The sequence below is a fragment of the Lutra lutra genome, chromosome 7, assembly GCF_902655055.1.
Source record: "Lutra lutra chromosome 7, mLutLut1.2, whole genome shotgun sequence".
Lineage (NCBI taxonomy): Eukaryota > Metazoa > Chordata > Mammalia > Carnivora > Mustelidae > Lutra > Lutra lutra.
Window position 1 is genome coordinate 5,819,041 of NC_062284.1, and position 26,574 is coordinate 5,845,614.

Genomic DNA, 26,574 nt, shown 5'->3' on the forward strand with positions numbered 1-26,574 from the left:
CCCCGAGCGCCCAGGCGGGCGGAGTTGCGGGTGAGGGGCGGGATGTTTTGGGGGGCGGGGGTCCCGATGACGGCATCGGAGCGCGCCGCGCGGAGGCTGGGAGCCTAACTGCACCGGAGGGGGACTGTGCTCCAACCCAAGCAGGTGGGTGTGGGCCCGGGAAGGGTGGAGGTCCAGGACGGGGTGGGTGGGGGGAGGCGCGCGCTCGCCCCCTCCCCGCGCAGGCCTGGGCCGGGTGGCGGTGGGAGCCGGCACCTGGGGATCTCTGACAGAGCACGAGGAGCCCCCATCCTTGCGTACCAACCTCCTGAAGGCCCCTTCCTGGGCGGGCGGGAGCACCCCCTTCCCTAAGCCGGGAGCCTGAGGCCAGCATCCCGGGCCTGGCCGGGAGGAGTGAGCGCTGACGCTGCGAGGGTCCGGTCCGCGTTTATAATCACTTTTGCAAACTCCGGGAGCCCCTGTCCCGTGCCCGCCTCCTCCAGCGCCCGACCGCACCGGCGGAGTTGTCCCGGCGCCTTCCGTGCGCAGGGCCTGCGAGAAGCCGGCACCGCGCGGCGCTGGAAGAGCTCAGGGTGCGGGGCGCGCGGAGGCGCCCACTGTATTGCGCGACGGTCACCGCTGTGTCCCCAGGGCCCGGCACCCAGCAGGGACTGGGTGATTGAAGGAAAGAACGAACCGTTACATGTGTTGAGAGAAGTTAGTGACAAATCGAGAGCTGTGGGCCGGGTGGGTACGGGGCAGTGCGGGCTGCGGTAAGAAGGAAACCCGGACGGGGAAGGTTTTCGGAGTGCAGTTTCATCATCTCTGCTGGGCAGCTACTAAGCGTCCGACCTCGTGCTGGGCGCTGGAGATACAGCACGAAGGGGGACAGGGGAGTCCCTGCCTGTGTGTGTGTAGTGCTGGGGGACACAGACCAGAGGCGCGTCCCTGGATCCCTGAAGAAGACAGGGCCAGCCTAAGGCCGGAGAGATGGGAGTGTGTTGCAGAGAAAGGTGATCAAAGGTGGGGTGAGTAGACAAGGTGGGCAGGGCTGTTAAAGTTTTGACTACCAAGGGCAGTGTGGAACCTCTTTGGGGACAGTTTAAGCAGGAGAGTAACAGGGTTGCATTTGCAATTTTGGAAGATGCCCCTAGTTGCCTTGGCGGAGGGCACAGGGAGACTGAGAGCCGCGAGGCAGCTGGTGAAGGGGCCAGTGGCCAGGCCCCGGGCTTTGGCAATAGGATGGGGAGGGGTGGGGCAGCAGGTGAACGTGATACTTAGGATGGAATTGGCAGATCTGGTGGTGGGAACTTGTTCTTGAAGGATCTGACTTTTTTCCAGGAAGGTGGGGCAGGGCCTGTGAGGTGACCAAGGCAGAGATTATGGGGGAACCCAGTGGGTAGTAGGGAAAGGAGTTCCCTGATGTGGCGGTGGTGGTTGTGGGGTGTGTGTGTGTTTTAGGAGATGGGGTCTGGGGGGAAGGGTAGAGCCGGAGCAAAGAAGCCTGTGGGAGTCAGGTGCAGGAGTGAGGGCCTATTTTGCCCGTGATGGGAGCCATGACCGGTTACCGAGCAGGAGCGCGTTGGCCATCGCGGTGTTTGCTGGAGCAGAGGACGTTCTGAACGTTAATGACCCTCCCTCCCCTCTCTCGGAGGTCAGGAGCCCCAGGAACCCCAGGATCCGACTCCCGGTTTACCTGCAGGGGGCGGTCCAGCCCCTGGAGTACAGGTGCTGACCGGAGGGGTCTCTTTCTCTCCAGGCCCCCAGCCTCGCACCATGGGGCTGGAGACCCAGAGACTGCCGGCGGCCGAGGAGGCCCCAGTGAGGGTGGGCCTGCGCGTCCGTCCGCTGCTGCCCAAGGAGCTGCTGCACGGCCACCAGAGCTGCGTGACGGTCGAGCCGGAGCACGGCCGCGTCACCCTCGGTCGAGACCGCCACTTTGGCTTCCACGTGGTGCTGGATGAGGACGCTGGGCAGGAGGCCGTGTACCAGGCCTGCGTGCAGCCCCTCCTCGAGGCTTTCTTTGAGGGCTTCAATGCCACCGTCTTTGCCTACGGCCAGACAGGCTCCGGGAAGACGTACACCATGGGGGAGGCCAGTGTGGGTGAGTGACCGTCCTGGAGGCCCCAGCCGCGTTGATGGGCCTCCGTGTCTCCTGAACTTCTGCCTCTGCCATTCCCTGTTGAAGGTGGGAGTGCTGTGGGCCGAGGTTTCCTCCTCAGATCTGCCGCCCAGGGTGGGACCAGCCATGTCGGTAGAGTCTTCGGAGGTGGGGGCCTTGCGGTTCCACAGAAATGAGGCCACACTGTGTGGTTGTGGTGATCTCAGCGGGAGGACAGGCAACAGAAGCCGGCTGTTGTCAGGATGGCTGTCGAGGGTCAGGAATCCGTGTTTGGGTCAGAGTCGTTGGAATGGGAATGGTCCTGGGAGAGCTGGGCTTTGCCCACCACGGGGTAAGGGAACAAGCAGCTCGTGCAGCTCAGAAGCAGACTCTTGGGAGAGATGCTGTGGGGCCAGTTAAAGGAACTGCCCCCATTTTAAGTAACATAGACTGCTTTCTCTCTCTCTCTCTCTCTCTTTTTTTTTTTTTTAAGATTTTTAATTTATTTGACAAAGAGAGATCACAAGCAGGCAGAGAGAGAGGAGGAAGCAGGCTCCCCGCTGAGCAGAGAGCCCGATGTGGGGCTTGATCCCAGGACCCCGGGATCATGACCTGAGCCAAAGGCAGACGCTTAACGACTGAGCCACCCAGGCGCCCCATTTTTTCTTTCCTTAACAACCTATCATAAACATTTCTCTTTATCATTAAATATTCTTCAAGCTAATTTTTTAAAAAGATTTTATTTATTTGACACAGAGAGATCACAAGCAGGCAGAGAGACAGGCAGAGAGAGAGGGGGAAGCAGGCTCCCTACTGAGCAGAGAGCCCTATGCGGGGCTCGATTCCAGGACCCTGAGACCAGACCCAAGCCGAAGGCAGAGGCTTTAATCCACTGAGCCACCCAGGTGCCCCACTTCAAGCTAATTTTTTAATGGTGGCTTGGCATTCTATGGCATTCTATGGTGTATATAATTTATTTAACCAGATCCCCTCTTGGATCTTAGGACATTTGCATTTTTCTTTGAGTTATGCAGAGTGCTGAAGAGCCTCTTATTACTTCCTTGGGATAAATGTAGGCGGTCCTTTAGATAACTGAGCACAGATTATAATAACGAGCTCCCTGTCCCAGGGAGTAATTAAACCAGGGGTATCTGATGATCAGGCAGAGATGTAGTGGAGGGGATGCTTACATCATAAAAGGGGTTGGTGGTACCTTGAGAGGTTGCTTCCAACTCTGACATTCTGTAATTCTGCCTGACCTCCCTGGAGCATGGGCCGGCTCAGGCTACCCAGCCATCCTGGCCTCTGCTGCTGTCTTCATGCTGGAGCGTCCGCCTCCAGTTGCTGGCAGGGGCCTCTGGGCCTTGAGCTCTGTCCAGCTGAAGGCATGATGGCAGGAGGCTCTGTGGTGTGTCCCCAGCTTCCCTTCACGAGGATGAGCAGGGCATCATCCCCCGGGCCATGGCTGAAGCCTTCAAGCTGATCGATGAGAATGACCTGCTGGACTGCCTCGTGCACGTGTCCTACCTGGAAGTGTATAAGGAAGAGTTCCGAGACCTGCTGGAGGTGGGCACTGCCAGCCGAGACATCCAGCTTCGGGAGGATGACCGGGGAAATGTTGGTGAGGAACTCCTGGGGCCTCCTCTGCTGGCAGTGGGGCTTCACCGGCTGAGGGGCAGTTCACCCATCTGCGAGGGGTACCTCCTAACTGGGGAACCCAAGCTCTGGAAGGTTTTGCCTTCCTCTCTCCTGTCTCCACTGAGTTCAGTATATACGTCTGTACTCAGAGTGCAAGGCATTGAGGTGGGCTTGGGGCAAGCTGGAGCCCCTCTGTCTGGGTCACGATGGGCAGGAACCCCCCCCTCCGGGGTTCAGTGGGCATGGGAAAGGGGCATCTGGGTCGGGAAAAACCATAGGGGGCCAGCCCTGCTCTGTCTGCCCTCCTGGACGGTCAGTCCTGGGCAGCCCCCGCCCTGGGCTCACCACCTTCCGTGCCCGCAGTGCTGTGTGGCGTGAAGGAGGTAGACGTGGAGGGCCTGGACGAGGTGCTGAGCCTCCTGGAGATGGGCAATGCAGCGCGGCACACGGGGGCCACACACCTCAACCGCCTGTCCAGCCGCTCACACACTGTCTTCACCGTGACCCTGGAGCAGCGGGGGCGCGCCCCCAGCCGCCTACCCCGACCCACCGCGGGCCAGCTGCTGGTCTCCAAGTTCCACTTCGTGGACCTGGCGGGCTCAGAGAGGGTGCTCAAGACGGGCAGCACAGGCGAGCGGCTCAAGGAGAGCATCCAGATCAACAGCAGCCTCCTGGCGCTGGGCAACGTCATCAGCGCCCTGGGTGACCCCCAGCGCCGCGGCAGCCACATCCCCTACCGGGACTCCAAGATCACCCGGTGAGGGCCCTTCGGCCGATGGCCCACGCGAGCAGGGGCCCCTCTCTCGGGCCGCTGGTGGGGAAAGGGGGGGGCGGGGTAGGGGGAGGCGAGTAGGGGATGGGTCCGGTCTGGCTTGCGGGTCGCGCCGCCCACCAGTCCGAGCTGTCGGCCCGCGGGGTCCGATTCGAGGTCCCGGCGCCCCTGACGCGGCCCACCTCGCGTCCTCAGGATCCTTAAAGACTCACTGGGCGGGAACGCCAAGACGGTGATGATCGCCTGCGTCAGTCCCTCCTCCTCCGACTTCGACGAGACCCTCAACACCCTCAACTACGCCAGCCGCGCCCAGAACATCCGCAACCGCGCCACGGTCAACTGGCGGCCCGAAGCCGAGCGCGCCCCCGAGGAGGCGGTGGCCGGCACACGGGGGCCTCCGCGCCACCGCTCGGAGACGCGCATCATCCACCGCGGCCGGCGCGTCCCCGGCGCCGCCAACGCCCCCGCCCTCGCCCCCGCCCCTGCCGCAGCCGCCGCCGCCGCCGCCGCCGCTGCTGCTGCCGCGCGTCTGGGCGCCGAGTGCGCGCGTTACCGGGCCCGCACCGACGCCGCCTACAGCCTCCTGCGCGAGCTGCAGGCTGAGCCCGGGCTGCCCGGCGCCGCGGCCCGCAAGGTGCGCGACTGGCTGTGCGCCGTCGAGGGCGAGCGCAGCGCCCTGAGCTCCGCCTCCGGGCCTGACAGCGGCATCGAGAGCGCCTCCGCCGAGGAGCAGGCCACGCAGGGGCCGGGCGGGCAGACGGTGGCCAAGGGCCAGGTGTGGCCCCGGGGAGGGAGGGAAGGGGAAGGAAGAGGTCTTCATCAAGCCAGCTGTGCCCCTGCCCCGTGTCCATCGGCAGAGCCCATTCCCGATTTAGAGGCCCTTCTGTTGATCACCTCGATCGCATTCCCTACCCTCCCTGAGCCTCAGGCTCTCAGTCTGTGAAATGGGGCTAACGTTGGTATCTACCTTCTGGGGATGTTGTAAGGGCCGGAGGTGTATCAAGGGCCCAGCCCAGCACGCTGTGGAGCCTCAGTAGGTTGGTCCTAGTAATAGCGGTGATGATATTATTGTCAATAAAAGTGTGATTAATAATGACAAGAGATGGCCCCAATAGCTTGCAGAGGGGACCAACTGGCAGGGTGGGCTCTGGAGCCCCAATTGCCAGGCAGGGCCTGCAGCGGAGTAGCAAGTTGGACTAGGGGAGCCCCTGGCAGGGCAGAGGGAGGGCTGGTAAGTCCCAGAGAAAGGCAGGCTTGTCCTGCCAGCTCGTGCCGCTGAAGCCTCTCTCCTTGCCCCGTAGGACGAGGACGGGGCAGTGCAGGTCCTTGCACTGCAGAGCCAGGTGGCCCGGCTGGAGGAGGAGAACCGAGATTTTCTGGCCGCGCTGGAGGACGCCATGGAGCAGTACAAACTGCAGGTGGGTGGCGGGCTTCCTCCAGGGGAAACTGAGCCGAGTGTCTCCGCAGCAGAGGGAGTTAGCCAGGGCCGGCTTCTGAGAGGGTGGGAAGAGATAGGGGAGGTGCAACTGGGCAAAAGCGTGGAGGTGAGGAACAGAATCGGGTGGGTGGGCGCGCGGCATGGCAGTGAGCGGGGATGAGAGGTGGGACTGGAGGGGCTGCGGGTCTGTCCCTGGAATCAGGCCTTTTTGTCCCAAGGTAACTGAGTCAGCATTGCTGCTGGCGCCCTCTGGCGGCTGTGATTCGCATGGAAGTGGAGGATTGACACAGAGGGCGGGATAGGGCCTAATAGGATGGGGTGAGAATTTGACCCTGAACTAGTGCAGCGTGTGTTGGGGGTGTGCGGGGGCACAAGAGGTGGCCAAAAATATTTGGCCCTTCTCGGTTTTAGCCCAGAGAGGGTGGGGTGGCCTCAGACCTGTTCTACAGTTTTCTGCACTTCTGCCAGTCAGCGTCCATGCACCCTCGCATCCGCGTCTCCCATCAGCCCCGGGAACTTGTCTTCCAGAGCGACCGGCTGCGGGAGCAGCAGCAGGAGATGGCAGAGCTTCGGCTGCGGCTAGAACTGGTGCGGCCTGGCTGGGGGGCCCCAGGGCTCCTGCAGGGTCTGCCTCCTGGGTCTTTTGTGCCTCGGCCTCACACAGCCCCTCTGGGGGGTGCCCACAGCCACGCACTGGGCATGGTGCCTTCTGCCTGCCTTCCTGGAGACGAAGTTGACCCCGAGAACTGGGGAGAGGTGAGGAGGTGGCGAGGCAGGCTGTCTCTTGAACTGGACAGGCTCAGACAGGGGAAGGGCAGTGCCGGGGAGTGTGCCGCTCACCCTGGGCTTTCCTGGGACCAGCTGTGAGATGCCCCTTTCCAGTGCCCCTAGAGGAAGGGCCAAAATTTGGGTGACTCTGTCGGGCCTCTCAGAAGGATCTGCTGCCATTGGGCATTCCGGGGCTGGCTGGAGATTGTGGAGTGAGGAGGTTACAGAGGGGATTCTGGCTTCCGGCACTGGCTGGGAAGCTTGTATACCTCCAGAGATGGGGAGCTTATCACCTCTCATGCCACCCCTTTTGTCTTTGCAAGTATACTTTTCCAAAGGCCCTAATCTCCCTGAGCTTGTCCTTCTACTTATGACCTTTTGGACAAAGGCTGTTTCTGTGTCTTCCTCAAAGCTCTGAGTCATGTCCGCTGTAACAGCCCAAGGCACAGAGAGGGAGGGTGTGAGTTTGGCAGGAGACTGTTATACACCCAGCACTCGGGCAGAGTGCAGACTTGGGTGCCGATGGCCTGTATACAAAGGAAGGGCAGATTGTCACCTGAGGAGTCCCAGGCGCTGTGGGTGCTGTGGGGGGAGAGGGGAGCTCCTGCTCCAACTTGGGATGGGCGGCGGGGAGGGGAGGCATGGGGGGTGCAAAGACTGGTGATGGGAAATGACTGATGGAGGGTGCCCTGGAGGCTTCCTGTCCTGAAGCCATCAACACTCCCCTAGCAGGTGACAAATGGCAGAGAGGCAGGAGCCAAGGTGGAGGCAGACGGGCCCAGAAGCGGAAGCGGCTCATCAGCGGAGGAGGAGGAGGAGCAAGCGTCTGAGCCGCCGCGGACCCTGCATCTGCGCAGGTGAGTGGGACCCGGTGCCCACCTGACAGGAAGCAGCTCAGCACCCAGGCTGGGCCCAGGGAGGATCCCGCTGGAGTCCCGGGCTGCCCTCACTTCCAGGTCCTGTTGGGAGGTACAGATGGGGGCGGTGGGCTTGGAACCCAGGGTTCTCATTGGGGTGAACATGCTGTGGGGTTCACGGTTCCCAGCCTTCAAGGCGGCCCTCAGTGCCCCCAACAGCTCAGCCCCGGGCCTCAGTTCTCCCAGACTGCCACCCTGGGTTTCACTGATTCTGAGGGGACAGAAGGCCCAATGGCTTCTCTTCCTTCCTCGTGGGGAAGGGTACAGACTCCTGCTTCTGTCTTCCAGAAACGGGATCAGCAAGTGGAGCCAGAGGGTGGGGGCCCGCCCAGAGAGTCCACTCGACAGGAAGGGCCCAGAGCTTAACCTTGAGGAAGTGGGTGCAGCCATCCCAGGGCCCAGAGGTGAGCTGGGTCCGGGGCAGAGAGGGCTCTGACCCTCCCCTCCGTGGCCCTGCACTGCCCTCCTGGACGGTCCACGCCTCGTCCCTGGCTGTCTGGCCGCCCCTGCCCGGGGTGTGCCTCTTCCCTCCCCCACCTCCCCTTGTTGAGGCAGCGGCCTTGACAGTGGGCTTGTTACAGTCAGTGGCGGGAGCAAGGCCCCAGCTCGACCCCGTCAGACCCCAGCAGCCATGGCGTCTGAGTGGCGGCTGGCCCAAGCCCAGCAGAAGATCCGAGAACTGGCCATCAACATCCGCATGAAGGAGGAGCTCATTGGCGAGCTGGTCCGCACAGGTGAGGTGGTGGGCTCTCCGGTGGGGCTCCCACCTGGGGGTGGTTAGGAGCGGGGGCCAAATGGTTTAGGTTTGGTGACTAGCCAGCCTCTTCCAGCTGGAGGACCTTGAGCAAGTAGGATAGCGCCTCTGTGACTCGGTCTTCTCATCTCTAAGGTGGGGCTGGTAGTTGCACCTGTTTTATGGGTTCTTGAAGTGAGTTAATTCAGCTGGAGCGATTAGGCTGGTTCGCATTATCTGGTGGTAGTAGCAGGAGTTGTATTTATTAGTAGCGTGCTGGGTTAGGCCCCGTGATGCACACGGACTTCCTTGGTCTCAGGGAGCAAACAGTGTCCCCAGATCACGCAATCTGCCACCGGCGATGCGCGTCAAGGGGCTGGGAATGGTGTGAGGTAGTGACCAGCTGAGCCTTTTTATTTTAATAGTTATATGTTTATTACAAAATGCCTTATGAAAAATTTCAAACCCACAGGGAGAGACTGGACCAGTGGGGCCCTTACCCACCACCCAGATTTAGCGTTACGAGCTTTTCCCCGCATCCATCTCTCCCTTTTCTCTTTGCCGAGGGTTTCGAAGCAAATCCCTGGCATCTTGTCACTGGGCCCCCCACACCTTTCGGTTTGCCTCTTTTTGGACATTTTAACTGAAATGCGGTGAGCATATCTAACAAAACTTACTGTCACCTGGATGCCCAAGGCACGGGCCCGTCCCCTCAGTTCCTCGGCAGTGTGTGCAGACCTCTGGTTTGCTGGAACCCAGCTCCCCATGTGTCCCACATGCTGTGCGTGCTTGTTAGGCCTCTGAAGTCTCCCTTCTAGCTCCTTCTCACGTGTCTCAAACCCCCCACTTCCCAACCCCTGTGTTCTGGGTTTGCCTATTTGCTTCCTTGTGGTGTTATTTAACTTGTTCCTCTGTCCTCAGATTTCCCGCAAAGGAAGTTAATTCTAGAGGCTTAATTATATGCAGGCCCAAGCTCTATTTGTTAGCATGTATTAGGTAAAACTAAAGCCAGTTTAATCCATAATAGCTCCGGATTGCTGTTATCAATAAGGCTCATTTAAAAAGCGAGCGATTTAAAAGAAAGTAGATTAAGTAACTCACGGTACCAGTGGAACCAAAGCTTGGCAAAACCTGTGCAGATGCCCATGACGGACAGCCGTCTGGAACCCTGCCCAGAGGAGTGAAGGGATGGTCCTCCCTGGTGGAGAGGGGCAGCCTGTGCTGAGGAGCACGCCCTCCCCTCCCCCTTTCTTCCAGGGAAGGCAGCCCAGGCCCTGAACCGCCAGCACAGCCAGCACATCCGGGAGCTGGAGCAGGAGGCAGAACAGGTGCGGGCTGAGCTGAGCGAAAGCCAGAGGCAGCTGCGGGAGCTCGAGGGCAAGGAGCCTCAGGATGCAGGCGAGCGCTCCCAGCTCCAGGAGTTCCGCAAGAGGGTTGCTGCCGCCCAGAGCCAGGTGCAGGTCAGTGTTGGGACCTTGGGGTGGTGGCTGGAGTCCTGGGATCGAGACATATGGGCCCCAGGGCCCAAATTCACTGGAAGCCGTGGATGTTCAGGCCCTCGTGCCCCCAGCTTCTGGCTGGTTTGGTGAACAACCTCCCAGCCTCCCAGGGTGAGGCTGGTGTTCTACAAAAGTCGGCAGCCCTGGGGGAGGGGGGCTCGGCTCAGCTTTAAACACAGCAGGAGCAGGAAGGCTACTCCTGCTGGATACCAGTGAGAGGGGGAAAGGTGGGCATCGAAAGCAAGGTACCCCTTCCTCATGCCACCCTCCCCTCCCGGTTCCCTGGCCACTTACCTCTCTTTTCCATCTTCCCTCTGTCTTTCTACCCATCTGTCCATATGTCTGTCTCATCCATACACCCGTTTATCATTTTGTTGGTTTGTAACCCCCTCTGGAGCTTCCCAGGGATAACCCGAAATGGGTCCCCACACTCGGAGGGCAGGGAGAAATGGGAGAAAGAGACAGCCACTCCACGTAGGAAGGTGGCAGGATTACTAAGCACGGGAACTTGTCTTGGGTGCCCCTCTTTCTGCAGTGGGCTCTGAGCCATCAGCAAGGCGTCGGATTCACTTCAAGGTGGCTCTTTTCGTGGCCCTCTGGCTATCTTGGAGGCAGATGCCCCAGGAACAACGTAGGCACATGTAAGAGAGAATACAGAATAAGACACTGATTCCAAATTCCAAAATCAGTCACTGCTTTTTCTAAGAGCCCCATGATGTGAACCACTGATTTCTGGGTCCCCAAGGCTGGGGGTGGGATCACTTATGTTCACTTATGTTCTCGTGTGATTTAATAAAGCCCATGCGTCAGCAGACTCAGCTGTGAACACACCACAGTCTGGATAATGGCACAGGTGCCTCCTCGTGGAGTAACAGTGTCCCAGGCCATGCTGTTTTGGAGGATAGCGTTCTCAACAGAGACATCAGTGTTCAGTAAGAACAGACTTTGTTGGCTATCCTCTAAGGCTTGCTGGATGAATTCAGTAAGGGCTTCTATGTGTGCTGTAACCACCGGAACAGAGGAGGGAACCAAGATGGCGGCCACATCGTATTACTGGAAACAATGTCCACCTGGCATTGAGGAGACACAGGTTGGCCCCTTTAGGAAATTGGCCTGGTTGTGCATACCATGCATGTTGGCTGGGAGAACAGCACAGTCAGGTGTGTAAAGATGGATGGGGGTGGGATGTACCCAGCCCCCACCTTCTTCCCTCCCTCAATGGTGCATATTCCGTTCCACATATAGTGCATTTCAGCAAGTCCAGCTTGTAGCAGGACAACAATCCCCGTGGAGATTGGATAGTTCCCTCTCACCTGGGGGTGTGAAGTCACTCACCCAACCTGATGGGACATCCCAAGGCAGGTTCTGGTAGATGATCCCTTTCCCAGGCATGATGGGGCTTGGTGTTCTCAGCAGCAGAGCACCTTGCTCTTCGGGAAGAGTTGGGACCACGGCTGTTTCCCGTGACTTCTGTATCTTTACAGGATTGGGTGCCTTGCTGGGGTCCCCAGTCCGACATATGGGGCAACAGACCCTACTGGTTGATCAGCCAAATGTACGGAAGCCTAGGGCAATACTGTAGTCTACCCAGCCAGACTGGTCTTATCTATTAATAGTTTAATCTGCTGGGGTTTGGGGGTTTTTTTTGGAAGTATATTTGACACACAATGTTACAGTAGTTTTAGGTGTACAACACAGTGATTTGACAAGTCTGTGCTTGTGCGGGGCTCACCACAAGTGCAGCTGTCGCCTGTCACCACCCCACACTGTTCCAGTAGCACTGACTATGTTCCATACGCTGTGCCTTTCATCCCCGTGATTTATTCATTCCCTAGGTGGAAGCTTGGACCTCCCACTCCCCTTCACCCATTCTACCCATTCTCCTTCCTGCTAGCAGCCATCAGTTTGCTCTCTGTGCTGGTGGGTCTGCTTGTGATGTCTGTTTGTGCTGTTTGTTCATTTGTTCTTTAGATTCTGCATACTGGCAAAGATCATATAGTATTTGTCTTTTATTTCACTTAGCATAGTACTCTCTGGGTCCATCCATGTGGTTGCAAATAGCAAGATCTCATTCTTTTTTTAGGGCCGAATGATAGTCATTGTGTATATATACCACATCTTTATCCATTCATTTATCAGTGGACACTTGGGCTGCTTCCGTATCTTGGCTATTATAAATAATGCTGCAGTGAGGGGCACCTGGGTGGCTCAGTCAGTTAAGGACCTGCCTTCGGCTCAGGTCGTGATCCCAGGGTCCTGGGATCGAGCTCCGCATCAGGCTGTGTGCTCAGCAAGGAGTCTGCCTCTCCCTCTGCCTCTCCCTTCTGCTTGTGCTTTCTCTCGCTCAGTCCCTCAAATAAATAAAATCTTTAAGAAATAATAATAATACTGCAATAAACATAGGGGTGCTTGTATCCTTTCAAATTAGCATTTCCATTTCCTTTAGGTAAATATCAATGACTGGATCATATGGTATTTCTGTTTTTTGGTTTTTTTTTTTTTAATAATGTATGCTACTTTTTATTTTAAATTTTTTTGAGATTTTATTTATTTATTTGACAGACAGATCACAAGTAGGCAGAGAGGCAGGAGGAGAGAGGGGGGAAGCCAGCTCCCTGCAGAGCAGAGAGCCTGATGTGGGGCTTGATCCCAGGACCCTGAGATCATGACCTGAGGCGAAGGCAGAGGCTTAACCCACTGAGCCACCCAGGTGCCCCGGTATTTCTGTTTTTAATTTTTGTGGATCCTCTAGACTATCTTCCATAGTGGCTGCCCTGAATTGCATTCCCAGCAGCAGTTCATGAGGTTTCCTTCCCACCCACCACCCTCCACAACACGTGTTACTTCTGTCTTTTTAATTCTAGCCATTTCAACAAGCACGAGGTGATACCTCATTGTGGTTTTGATTTACATTTCCCTGATGATGAGTGATGTTGAGCATCTTTACGTATGTGTGTTGGCTGTCTGGAAGTCTTCTTTAGAGGAATGTCTGTTCATGTATTCTGCCCATTTTTAATTAGATTATTTGTCTTTTTGGTGTTGAGTTGTATAAGTTCTTCATATATTTTGGATACTAATCCCTCACTGGTTATGTCGTTTGCAAATATCTTCTCCCATTCCATAGGTTACCTTTTGTTCTGCTGATGGTTTCCTTGCTGTGCAGAAGCTTTTTATTTTGACATGGCCCCAACTTTGTCTATTTCCCTTGCCTCAGGGGCCTAGCTGGAAAAAAGTTGCTACAGCTGATGTCAGAGAAGTTACTGCCTGTGCTCCCTTCTGTGATTTTTATGGTTTCAGGTCTCACATTTAGGTCCTTAACCCATTTTGAGTTTATTTTTGTGTGTGGTGTAAAAAAGTGGTCCAGTTTCATTCTTTTTCATGTAGTTGTCCAGTTTTCCCAACACCATTTGTTGAAGAGATTGTCTTTTTCCCGTTGGATAGTCTTGCCTCCTTTGTTAAAAATTAATTAACCCCATAAGCGTGGTTTATTTCTGGGCTTTCTATTCTGTTTTGTTGATCCATGTGTCTTTTTATTTATTTATTTATTTGACAGAGATCACAAGTAGGCAGAGAGGCAGGCAGAGAGAGAGAGGAGGAAGCAGGCTCCCTGCAGAGCAGAGAGCCCGATGTGGGACTCCATCCCAGGACCCTGAGATCATGACCTGAGCCGAAGGCAGAGGCTTTAACCCACCCAGGTGCCCCTCCAAATCCATTTTGGAAAGCTTCCAAATCCATTCGAGGAGGCCAGCACTACCCTGATACTAAAACCAGATAAAGACGCTACCAAAAAAGGAACCACAGGCCAGTATCTCTGATGAGCATAGATGCAAAAATCCTCAACAAAATACTAGTGAAACGAATCCAACAACACATTAAAAGAAAAATCATTCACCACAATCAAGTGAGATCTATTCCCAGGATGCAGGGAGGGGTGGTTCAATATTTGCAGATCAATCCATGTGCTACATCACATCAGTACGAGAAAGGATAAAAACCATAGGATCATTTCAACAGATGCAGCAAAAGCACTTGACAGACTACAACGTCCATCCACAATAAAAGCCCTCAACAAAAGTAGGTTCAGAGGGAACAAACCTCAATATAATGAAGGCCACAGATGATAAACCCGCAGCCAACACCACACTCAACAGTGAGAAACTGAGAGCTGTCTCCCTGAGGTCAGGAACAAGGCAATGGTGTCCACTCTCCCCACTTTTATTCAACACAGTACAGGAAATCTTGCCCCCTGCAATCAGACAACACAAAGAAATAAAATGCAGCCAAATTGGTAAGAAAGAAGTAAAACTGTCACTATATGCAGATGACATACTAGATACAGAAAACCCTAAAGACTGCAACCAAAGAAACTGCTAGAACTGATAAATGAATTCAGTAAAGTTGCAGGATACAAAATCAAGGTACAGAAATCTGTTGCAGCTCTTCACACTGATAATAAAGTAGCAGGAAGAGAAATTAAGAAAATAATTCAAAATATCTAGGAATAAACCTAACCAAAGAGGTAAAAGGCTTGTAATCTGAAAATCATAAAACACTGATGAAAGACACAGAAGATGACACAAATGGAAAGACAGACCATGCTCACAGACTGGATGAGCAAATGTTGTTAAAATGTCCGTTCCAGGGGCACCTGGGTGGCTCAGTGGGTTAAGCCTCTGCCTTAGCTCAGGTCATGATCTCAGGGTTCTGGGATAGAGCCTCACATAGGGCTCTCGGCTCAGCGGGGAGCCTGCTTCTCCCTCTCTCTCTGCCTGCCTCTCTGCCTACTTATGATCTCTGTCTCTCAAATAAATAAATCTTAAAAAAAAAAATGTTCAGTTGAGAGGAGCCTGGGTGGCTCAGTCAGTTAAGTGTCTGACTCTTGATTTTGGCTCAGGGCATGATCTCGGGGTCCTGGGCTCAGGCCCCGTGTTGGTCTCCCCACTCAGTGGGGAGTCTGCTTGATTCCTTCCCCCTTTGCCCTTCCCCCTGCTTGTGCTTTCTCCCTAAAATAAAATCTTTAAAAATAAATAAACATTTGGTAGAATTCACCTATGAAGCCATCTGGTCCTGAACCTTTGTTGGTTGGGAGTTTTTTGTTGTTGGTGGTGGTGTTTTTTTGTTTTTTTGTTTTTAATTTTTATTACCAATTTAGTTTCATTGCTGATAATCGGTTTGTTCAAATTTTCTATTCCCAGTTCAGTGTTGGGAGGTTATATTTCTAGGAATTTTTCCATTTCTCCTAGGTTGTTCAGTTTGTTGGCTAATCATTTTTCATAATATTCTTACAGTCCTTTGTATTTCTGTGCTGTCGGTTGTTATTTCGCTTTCATTTCTGATTTTGTTTGTGTCTTTCCTCTCTCATTTCTTTTTTTTTTTTTATAAGATCGGCTAAAGCGTTATCAATTTCATTGATCTTTTCAAGGAACCAGCTCCTGGTTTCATCGATCTGTTCTATGGTTTCTTTAGTTTCTATATCATTTATTTCTTCTCTGATTGTTCTTGTTTCCTTCCTTCCGCTTTGGGTTTTGTTGTTCTTTTCCTAGCTCCTTTAGGTATAAGGTTAGCTTTTTTGTGAGATTCTTCTTGCTTCTTGAGGTCAGCCTGTGTTGCTACAAACTTCCCTCTTAGAACCACTTTCGTTGCATCCCAAAGATTTTGGAGTGTCGTGTTTTCAGTTTCCTTTGTCTCTGTGTATGTTTTGGTTTCCTCTTTGAGTTCTCGGTTGACCCCTTCACTGCCTCGTAGCATGTTTAACATCATGTACTTGTGTTCTTTCCAGATTTTTTCTTGTGGTTGATTTCTAGTTTCACAGTGTTGTGATCAGAGAGGGTGCACAGGATATGACTTTGATCTTTTTGAATTTTTTGAGATTTGTTTTGCCTCCCAATATATGCTCTCTGCTGGTGAGTGTTCCATGTGCACTCGAATGTCTATCCTGTTGTTTTAGGATGGAATGTTCTGGATAGGTCTGTAAGATCCATCCTGGTCCAGTGTGTCATTCAGAGCCGCTGTCTCCTTGTTGATTTTTCTGTTTGGATGATCTGTCCATGGATGTAAATGGCCTGGTAAAGTCTCCTACTATTATTGTATTAGTATCGATTGCATAAATATTTACAGTTGTTCTATCTTCTATCTTATCTACAATTCTTGTTGGATTGTCCCCTTAACGATTGTATAGTGTCCTTTCTGTTACAGGCTTTGTTTGAAAGTCCATTTTGCCCCGTGTCAGTGCTGCTACCTGGGCTGTCTTCACAGCCATTTACATGATGAATGGTCTCCATCCCCTCACTTTCCATCTGCAGGTGACTTTCAGTCTGAAACGTGTCGCTTGTAGGCAGCACATAGATCGGTCTTATTTTTTTATCCATCCCGTCACCCTGTGTGTTTTAATTGGAGCATTTAGTCCATTTACATTCCAAGTAATTACTGATAGGTATGTACTTATTGCCATTTTGTTACTTATCTCATGGTGTTTTTGTAGTTCCTCTTGGTTCCTTTATTCTCTTGCTCTCCTCGCATGGTTTGGTGGCTTTCTTTAATGATATACTTGGATTACTTTCTCTTTATTTTTTGCGTATCTGTTACTGGTTTTTGATTTGCGGTTACCAATACATTTGTGTATTATATTCTCTATACGTAGCATTCTATCTTCAGTTGAGGGCGGGTTGAGTTTGAACCCATTCTTTACTCCCTGCCCTCCACATTTTAGGTATATGGTGTCATACTTGACATCCTCTGAAGAGTCTCTTCACTGATTTTTACAAATAAACTTATTTTTACTGCTTTTGTGCTTGCTACTTTTTTTTACTCTTACTTAACAGTCTTTCCACTCAGAGCCACGTTTAACATTTCTTGCAAGGCTGGTTTAGTGGTCATGAGCTCCTTTAGCTTTTGTTTGGGAAATTCATTATTACTCCTATTTTAGGAGGCCACTTTCTTCTGACCTGCAAAGTTTCTGCTGAAAAATCCGTTGTACGTAACTGTTTTCTCTTCACTGCTTTTATTATTTTTTTAAATTTTATTTATTTTTTTTAAGATTTTATTTATTTGAGAGAGAGTGAGCAAGAGTGAGAGAGAACATGAATTGGGGTAGAGGCAGAGGAAGGAGAAGCAGGCTCTCCGCTGAGCAGGGAACCAGATGTGGGGCTCGATCCTGGGACTCAGGGACCACAACCTGAGCCGAACATGGATGCTTAACTGACTGAGCGACCCAGGTGCCCCTCTTAACTTTTTAAAATTCTCTCTTTATCACTATTTTTTTGCCGTTTTAATTACTAAATGTCTTAGTTTGGGCTTCCTTGGGTTAATTTTGTTGGGGGAGTTTCTGTACCTCCTGGATCTGGATCTGTTTCCTTCCCCAGATGATGGAAGTTTTCAGCTATTATTTCTGGAAATAAATTTTCTGCCCTCTTTTCTTCCTCTTCTTCTGGATCCTTATAATGCAAATGTTACTACACTGGAGGGAGTCACTGAGTTCCCTAAGTCTCTTCTCATTTTGCATATTTTTTTCCCTCTCACCTGCTTGCCTTGATTACTTTCCATTACTCTGTCCTCCATTCTTCTGTTTCTTCCTGTCTACTTATTCTCTCTAGTGTCTTTTCCATTTCATTTATTCTATTCTCTGGTTCTTCTTTAATCTCTTTGTCGAGGGTCTCACTGATGTTGGTCAGTCTTTTCTCAAGTCCCGTGAGTATCTTTATTATTTAAATTCTTTATTATTTAAATTTATTATTTATATTAATTATTATATATATTTGTATAATATATACTATGTTAATAGTGAGCTATTAATTTGTTATTATTTAAATTTAAATCTTTATTATTTAAATTCTCTATCAGGCATGTTACTTATCTCTGTTTCACTTTGGTCTTTTGCTGATTTTTGTCCTGTTCTTACATTTGGGGCATATTCCTCTGTCTCCTCATTTTGTCTAACTCTGTGTCTGTTTCTGTGTGTTCAGAAAGTTAGCTACAGCTCCTGCTCTTGAAATCAGTGCCCTTATGGTGAAGAGTTCCCATAGTGCCTGCAGTGCAATGTCCCCTGTCGCCCAGAACCTGACCAGATGTCTGCCCCCAGCCCACCCACTGATGGGACTGCAGCCTGGTGTGTGTGGTCACAGGTCCCTCTCCTTGGTGGCAAGAGTCACTTTGGAATGGTGCTGCCTCCCGTCGGGGCTGTTTGCACACTGCCACGCTTGTGGCCCAGGTTTGGATGGGCTCCTCCAAGAGCGGATTAAAGGGGGCAGAGATGCGACCTGCACAGGGACAGGGCATCCAGTTTTAGCAAGGTTTGCAGACTGGTCCTCTGGTGACCGGGAACCTGCCACCATGCCTGGGACCAACTGCGGGGCTGGAGAAGGTGGATCTGTAAAGCATGGGGCACAGAGTGTTTGTAAGGTTTGCGGCCTTCTTCTGGGGGAGGATTCCTGTCTTGCTGGGACTCCGGCAGGCCTGGCTGCAGGGCTCAGATCCACTTGAGCATGGTGGGATGGGATGGGGCTCAGTATGCATAAGTTGAGTAGTAAATGTTGGTGCTGCCTGGTTCCTGCAGATGGCCGAGCACTGATGCTGGGGGCAGAAGAGGGGGAGGGTGCCTTCCAGCTCCTCTGTTCCTGGAGGAGTCTCCCAGTGACCTCTGTCCCTCCAGAACACCTCTGAGATGAGTGAATTACTCTCCCTCCCATATGCACCAGGCATTTTTTCAAACCCCTGCTTCTGTGCGGTATCTCCTTGGCTCATGTGTTGTGCTGTCTCTGTAAGGGCAGGGACTTGACTTCCTGCCACCCTCGGGGCTCTCCCCTGAGCTGAGCCTGCTGAATATTATAGTTCCAGGCTTTAAATATGCTAGTTGCTAGTTGTAAGAACTCTGAAAATTTGACCCCTCTGGTTTTCAAAGCCAAATGCTATGGTTGTTATCTCCTGTGGTGGCTCCCTGGTGTAAGGGTTTCCCTCCCTTCTTTACTTCCTTGGCATCTGTCCCTCCCATGGACAGTCCTGTGGTCCACTTAGCTCCCCACACCTCTGCCCTTCCCTCCCTTTTCGATGCATTTTGTTGTGGAGTTTGATCTGCCATCCTTGGGTCATTTTCTGGGTCTTTTGGACCAATGTGAATGTTATGTAGTTGTACCCTGGGATGAGGCTAGCCTAAGGTCCTGCCCCTCCCCAGTCTTCCCACACCTCTCCTGCAACTTCCTGTATCCATTCGGCTTTCATTGCGGCCATCTAGCCGAGAATCACTGTCCGCACACCCGCATTCGTACCCTTCATCTTCTGGAAGCTCTGGACAGGACTTGGGGCAAGGAAACTGACAGCAGTTTGCAGAAGGTCTCCCCCACTTTTTTCTTTAGTCTCTGTGGGCAGGGCTTTGGAAGATACAAATTTAAGGGGCAGAGAAAGAGTGCAAGTTTTCTTCTAGGAGTTTTGGGGTGATTGCTCTTTAAATTTTTGCCTTTGTTTGGGGAGCCTTGGTGGCTCAGTTGGTGAAGCGTCTGCCTTCTGCTCAGTCCTGGGATCGAGTCCCACATTGGGCACCTTGCTCAACCAGGAGTCTGCTGCCCTGCCTGCTGCTCCCCCTGCTTCTGTGCTCGCTCGCACTCACTCTCTCTCAAAATCTTAAAAAAAAATAAATTTTTCCTTTGTGCCGGGGCATGGGCCACATTGTCCGTTTCCTCCTCAATTACCACAACGTTCTCCTCTTCATTCAGATCACCTCCTTAGAGAGCCCTTCTCTTAGCATCTGAACCAGGCTTTGTCACAAGCCCAGATGTCAACCGGAGGTGTCTCGTGCCCTCGTCCTCATAACTTGCTTATTATTCTGCTCTCCCACTTTGTCCACCAGCTCAGAAAGCAGCAGACTGGGGGACATTCCCGTGTCCGTCTGTAATCTCAGCTCTTCTAACTCTAACTCAGGCCAAGGCCTCTGGCTGGGCCTCAGTAGCCACATGAACTGCCCACAGTCAAGGCCAACCCACTGCACAGCCTTGCCTTTTGCTTCCTTGCCCCAGCCCACAATCCCCTAAATCAGCCAGCATCTTCAGGGTGCCCCTGTCCTCCCGTGGCCATCCATGAGCATCTGACATAGGGGCCGCCCCTCCCTGCCACACACACACAGCTCTGTGACCAGCTCAGGATTTCCCCTGATGCCTTTTTCCCCAAGGTCCATTCCTTCAGTGGTAATCTCCTTGGGAGCTTCCTAGATATAATCTTAAATCGGTCCTCGCATCTGGAGGGCAGGGAGAGACCAAAGAGGCACCCGCTCCAGGTTGGAAGGTGGCAGGTTTAATAAGCAAAGGGAATTTATTGACAAAGCTTGTCTTCGGCGGATCCCCACGCCCACCTGCTACATCTTAAAAGTTTATCAAGAGGCCTTCACTGGGTTCTGTTTTAGGAACCGTGCAGCGTTCCCAGCTCCTCGTCACTGTCTCAAGGCCATGTCTTTGGAGCCCCCTGTGAGGCAGGCAGAACCCACATTCCAAGGACAAGGGAGGGGGTGAGGCGCCTCTGATCACCCAGGTCCAGCCCATGGGTCAACCAGTGATCACATCTTTCGATGATCTTCCCCAGCACTTTTGGTCACAGTGGATGTGACCCACTGTCCGTTTATCCGTCCGTCCATTTGTCTTTCTCTTGCCTTTTTTTGATGCTGTATTATCTCTTCATCCTGTTTTTTACCCTTCTGTGATCCCATCCATCCATCTGTCCACCCACCCTTCCATCCATCCATCTGTCCAGCTGGCTATCCCTCTTTCCTTCCTTTTTTCAGTTCCGGTGTCCGGGAGACACTTAGTAGAATGATCGGGAGTGCGGGCTCTGGGACCCGACTGCTTGGGTTTGAATCCCACCTCTGCCGTTTACTAGCTGCGTGTCCTTGCTCAGGTTTCCTGACCTGTTGGTGCCTCAGTTTCCTAAGCTGTAAAGTAGGCATAATGATAATCCTGCTTTTCCAGGGACAGGTCAGGATCTCTTGATGCAGAATACTTGGCGGGTGCCTGGTCCCTAGTTACCGTCAGACTGCCCCCCATCGCCAGTCTGATGTCCTGGGTCCATGACCCCCTGCCCCCGCACACGTGTGTCCCCCTCTGTCCGCCCCTCTATCACTTCCCCGGCCTTGGGTCCTGCCCATCTCGGTGGAGTGTCTGGCGGGGGGTGGGCGGGCGGCGGCCCAGCGGAGGCTGTGTCGGTCCAGGTGCTGAAGGAGAGGAAGCAGGCGACGGAGCGGCTGGCGTCGCTGTCGGCGCAGCGCGAGAAGCGGCTGCAGGAGCTCGAGCGGCACGTGCAGCTCATGCGGCAACAGCAGGGGCAGCTACAGCGGCGGCTGCGCGAGGAGACGGAGCAGAAGCGGCGCCTGGAGACCGAGATGAACAAGCGGCAGCACCGCGTCCAGGTCGGGCTCCCAGCCGGGGCAGCAGGCTACGTCTGGGGGAGGCGCCCCTTCCACCTGGGGCTGTGTGACCTCCCGAGCGGGTCACTGGGCCTCCCTGAGTGTGTCCTCCGGCAGAGGGGAGGGCAGAGGCGGGCTGTGCGTGGAGCGGGACCCCGTGAGATGCGGGGTGGCGAGCCCGTTCCCACAGGGGCTTTCGGGAGCCCAGGCAGCTCTTGGAGAGACCCGGCGCGCCCCCCACTGCCCCGCCGCTGAGCCGCTTGCCTGGTGTGTCCCCAGGAGCTGGAGCGGAGGCACGAGCAGCAGCAGAAGATCCTGAAGATCAAGACGGAAGAGATCGCGGCCTTCCAGCGGAAGCGGCGCAGCGGCAGCAACGGCTCCGTGGTCAGCCTGGAGCAGCAGCAGGTTGGGGGGGCGCTGCGCCCATGGTGGGGAGTGGGGGGGCCGTTCTCCCCACTCTGACCCTGGGCAGCCGCCCACCAGCCCCATTCCAGAGCTGAGTTTCCCTCCCCGGCACCTACCCTCCCCAGAAGATTGAGGAGCAGAAGAGGTGGCTGGATCAGGAGATGGAGAAGGTCCTGCAGCAGCGGCGGGCCCTGGAGGAGCTGGGGGAAGAGCTCCACAAGCGGGAGGCCATCCTGGCCAAGAAGGAGGCCCTGATGCAGGAGAAGACGGGGCTGGAGAGCAAACGCCTGAGGTCCAGCCAGGTGAGATCCCGCCAGGTGAGGTCCGGCCAGGTGAGGTCCTCCCAGGAGAGACCTGGCAGCTGGGTTTCTGCGAGGTGAGGTTCTGCCAGGTGAGATTCCAGTAAGTGGTTCCTTCCAGTTGCGGTCCCTCTGCCAGCGGACAATAATCCCGCCAGGTGAGGTCTAGACAGGTGAGCTGCTTCTGGGTGGTGTCCCTGCCAGGTCAGTCCCAGCCATGTGATGCTTTGTCCTATGAGACTACAGCCTGTGGGCCCCTGGGGCCTCGGGGGCATTAGGGTGTTTACGCTGCAGGCTCTGATGTGCGGGCAGAAGACGCTGGTCGGGGCTATGCGGGCAGAACGGGGACTGGCAGGTGGAGAAACGGGGGACGGCCGAGAACCAGCCCTCCCTGGCACTGGAGGCGGAGAGACCTGGGCACGTGGCCCACCCTGCCTCTCTCCACCCCATGTCATGGCTTCCTCCTAAATAAGACCTTCTGAGCCAGTTTCCACCTCAAGTCGAGCAGAGTCGAGCGGAAGCCCCATGTTGCCACGCAGATGGCAAGGGGGTGTGTCAAACACAGAACCAGAGCCTGGGCTAGGAGCCGGTGCTCCGGCGAGGTCCCCGTAGGGCTCCCGACCCATTGTTGCTGTCACAGAGCACTCCGGAGGCCAGGAGCTCTCAGGGCACTGCCAGATCGTCCAGAACTTCCCTGTGCTCGCAGAGTCCTCTCTTCCTCCCACACCGGGCTCCTGGAAGGGCCTGCTTTCTTTTGGTCCATGCCGTCCTCTTTTTTCCAGTATCTTTTCCCATGCTTGTCTGTGTCCCGGGCCATCCCTGGGGCCAGCCCCTCCTCTGAGGCCCCCTCCCTGAGCCCCCGCAGGACGGAGAGCCAGGCCTGCCCACTGAGCAGTGCTCCTGGCTGGCAGGCCTCTTGAGGGAAGCGCCAGCAGCCTCCTTTGCCTCCCTGGGTGGGGCTGGGCTCCTTGTGTCCACCCGCTCCCGGGTGGGTGGACGGGGCCTGCTCCCTCCCTGACCCCTGGCGGTGCCGCCCCCAGGCCCTCAGTGAGGACATCGTGCGCGTGTCCAGCCGGCTGGAGCACCTGGAGAAGGAGCTGTCGGAGAAGAGCGGGCAGCTGCGGCAGGGCAGCGCCCAGAGCCAGCAGCGCCTGCGCGGGGAGATCGACGCCCTGCGCCAGGAGAAGGACTCGCTGCTGAAGCAGCGCCTGGACATCGACGGCAAGCTGAGGCGGGGCAGCCTGCTGTCGCCCGAGGTAAGCCCCACGGCTGGGCTTCACAGGTCCCTCATCCGTCTGTGCTCCGCGGCCCGGCCCGGTGCTGGGCCCTGCTGCTCCCCAAATGTGCTTTTCCCGCCAGTGAGACCCAGAGGGGTGTGGCGGCCGGGGGGATGCTGGCTTGGCCCTGCTGCCAGCTCTGGGCCCCTAGGTTGGGACACACAGGCCGGGGCCTCAAGGTTCCTGCCCAGGGGGACCCTGGGTGCACCCCGCGTCCTATGCAGTGTCTGCTGCGTGTCTCGTAGCTGGGCTCCCCGGGTGGGAAGGAGTGTCAGCAGCACAGCTCCACACCACGTGGCCAGTCCCTGAGCAGCAGGGAGAGCCTTGCTCAGCCCTGCAGACCCGCTGGTACCTCCGCGGCAATCCTGCCACGCCTGCCCTTCCGTGTAGAGTGTTTTTGGCTTCCTGGTGTAGACGGCGGGAGAGGCAGGCAGTCTGCTGCGGAAAGTGGCTTCTCAGAGTCCTGGCGGCCCCCCCGGGTCAAGGCTGGAAACTGCCTGTCCCTGCCATACGGGGCGGGACTCTTCCTGACGTGCTGACTGCCTGCTCAGGACGAGGGGACGTGCTGTCTCCCCTGTGGCCGGGTGCCGGCACTGTCGGCCCAGGTCTGCCACTTGGGGAGTGGGCGCGAGAAACCAGGCCTCCCCCTGCACACAGGCCTGTGTCCCACAGGAGGAGCGGACGCTGTTCCAGCTGGACGAGGCCATCGAGGCCCTGGACGCAGCCATCGAGTACAAGAACGAGGCCATCACGTGCCGCCAGCGGGTGCTGCGGGCTTCGGCCTCCTTGCTGTCCCAGTGTGAGATGAACCTCATGGCCAAGCTTAGCTACCTCTCGTCCTCAGAGACCAGAGCCCTGCTCTGCAAGTATTTTGACAAGGTGGGTCACTGGCTCCCAGGCCTCCTGTCGCCACCTTCTGGTGCTTGCTTGGAGGGGGGCGGCAGGGGCATCTGATGGCAGCTGCAGAGAAGGCCCTGTTTCCTCCCAAGTGCGGGGACAGAATCAGGGCTAACTCGTCTCCAGGACTGCCTCAGACTCTCCTTCCTAAAACCTTTCTTAGTGAAAGTAAGACCCAGTCCTCTCCTCACTTTGCCCCTGTCCATTGGTCCCTTCAGTGTACCCATTGGATCAGTGGTTCTCAGCAGGGAGGGTTTTGCCCCCAGGGGACATCTGGCCATGTCTGGAGAGGCTTCCAGTCACCACCGCAGTGGGGGTGGGGGTCGAGGGATGCCACTGACTCCCCTACAACCTATCAGACACCTACAACCACACATTTTCTGCCTACCATGCCAGTAGTGCCAGGGTTGAGAAATCCTGGCCACAGGGAGATCCCACCACTCGAGGCTCTGCTTGGGCGCTTAGGAGCATGTGACAAGGGAGGAAGGAGATTGAGGCAGGGACATAAAATAATCTGGTTAAAAAAATCTGGTTAAAAAAAGCGTGGACTCTTTGTCATTGGGCCATCACTGCCTAGAAGACTGTCCAGGTGTCCGAGGCCCTGTCTTGGCTCAGCAGGACCCCCTGGCGGTTTCCTGGTGACCTTCACCGTGGGGCGGCGGTGGTGGCGAGTTGGCCGAATCCCCCCGTCGCGTCTCCCCCCATCCGTCCCCCACCGCGGGCACCATCTGTGGAAGGGAGCCTCCAGGGCCAGGGGCCAAGCGTGTCTGGGTTTGGGACAGGTCGTGACGCTCCGGGAAGAGCAACACCAGCAGCAGATTGCTTTCTCCGAGCTGGAGATGCAGCTGGAGGAGCAGCAGAGGCTGGTCTACTGGCTGGAGGTGGCGCTGGAGCGGCAGCGCCTGGAGATGGACCGCCAGCTGACCCTGCAGCAGAAGGAGCACGAGCAGAGTGTGCAGCTGCTGCTGCAGCAGAGCCGAGGTGAGCGCCCCGCCCAGCCCGCCGGCCCCGCCCAGCCCGCCGGCCCCGCCCAGCCCGCCGGCCCCGCCCAGCCCGCCGGCCCCGCCCAGCCCGCCGGCCCCTCACCCCTCCGGCTCTGGGTGTGTCCCCTGCAGATCACCTAGGGGAGGGGCTAGCGGACAGCAAGAGGCACTACGAGAGCCGGATTCAAGCCCTGGAGAAGGAGCTGGGCCGCCACATGTGGATGAACCAGGAACTGAAGCAGAAACTCGGTAGCTGGAGCGCCGCCGGCCTGAGCAGGGGTAATTCTCCCCCGAACCAGCGAGCGGCCCCCGTTTCCCCGCTTTTTGCCGTGTCGGGCTGAGGCCTGCGGGGAGCTGGGAAGCCGCGCTAACCTCAGGTTTTCAGGGGCGGGTCACACGTCGCTCACGGCCTCCGGCTCTGACAACAGCGCCCTCACTCCCAGTGCCAGGTGCGGAGAAGAGGACGCTGTGCCTGGAGAGCAGACCGCCCCCCGGGACCGAAGAGGAGCTCCCCGCCGTGCCCGAGCTGCTCCGGCCACAGCCCCTCCCCGACGGTGCCCCCCGCGCCCGGGAAGAGGTGCGGGACTTGGTCCGGGCCCCGCTCCCGCTGACGTGGAAACGGTCGAGCCTGTGCGGTGAGGAGCAGGGCTCGGTGGAGGAGGCGCGGCCGCGGGAGGCCCCCGAGCCCCTGGCAGGGCGGGTGCTCCCCGGCGCGGAGGTGGCTCTGCCCTGGAACTTTGGGGCCCTGGCCAAAGCCCGGCGGGACCTGCGCAGAGCCAGCCCGGGAATGATTGATGTCAGGAAAAACCCCCTGTAGGCTCGTGGGCAGAGCCCGCCTTGGGGCGGGGGACGACCCTCTGAGCCCCCTGCGCAGTCCCGCTGCCTGCCTCTGCTTCTGGGAAGGACAGTCTTGATTTCCCACCGCAGATCCAGGTCCTGATCTTGACCCAATTGGAGTCTACAAATTCCGACTACAGCCCAAATGAATGGGACTCAATTTTTTAAATATGCAGACTGATGCCCCCCTTTTCCTTTGAGCTATGGTACCATATTGCTATCTTTTGGCTTGAGAGTTTGCAAAAGGCACTTCTGGCCTCAAGCCTGTGTCTGTGTCTGTCGTTCTGGGGTTCAGCCAGCGCCAGACCCAGAACCGTCAGTGGCATCAGGTTAGGGTTTTAAATGGTCTTAGGTTTATAGTGGGAATGGGGAAGCTTTGCCTATTTTTAGAGTTTTGTAAAACCATTTTATAATAAATGTCTCTGAAAGGAGAAATAGGAGTTTGACTTAGTTTCACCTACAAGACAAGAGAATTTGATCTGAGGACATGACAGACTTGAAAGCATGTCAGACCCCTGAGCCAGGGCCAAGTGAGAGCTGCCCACCCCCCACCCCACCCCCCAGCAGGGAGAGGACAGGGCTGTGGCAGGTCTGGGTTGCAGGGCTGACTTGGAGACGAGACACGGCATCAGCCACCACTGGAGCTCTGCC

At 55.5% G+C, this 26,574-nt stretch overlaps 1 protein-coding gene across 5 annotated transcripts; it reads left to right on the forward strand.

The window, feature by feature from the left end:
• Positions 1–26,358, forward strand: KIF7 (kinesin family member 7). 5 transcript variants are annotated; one of them, XM_047736661.1, is made up of 19 exons: positions 1–144; positions 1,739–2,083; positions 3,501–3,701; positions 4,082–4,475; positions 4,686–5,265; positions 5,792–5,908; positions 6,457–6,684; positions 7,426–7,553; positions 7,902–8,017; positions 8,195–8,347; positions 9,604–9,806; positions 21,031–21,228; positions 21,505–21,630; positions 21,759–21,932; positions 22,970–23,185; positions 23,879–24,085; positions 24,886–25,084; positions 25,219–25,365; positions 25,530–26,358. In XM_047736661.1, exons 2-19 carry the CDS (start codon positions 1,756–1,758, stop codon positions 25,901–25,903), a joined length of 4,089 nt encoding a protein of 1,362 aa, XP_047592617.1. In that variant the 5' UTR covers positions 1–144; positions 1,739–1,755; the 3' UTR covers positions 25,904–26,358. The 5 variants fall into 5 exon arrangements, with proteins under 5 accessions (XP_047592617.1, XP_047592615.1, XP_047592618.1 ...); XM_047736659.1 differs by having other exon boundaries at positions 2–144; positions 21,756–21,932; XM_047736662.1 differs by having other exon boundaries at positions 2–144; positions 7,429–7,553; positions 21,756–21,932.
• Positions 26,359–26,574: the final 216 nt, after the last annotated feature.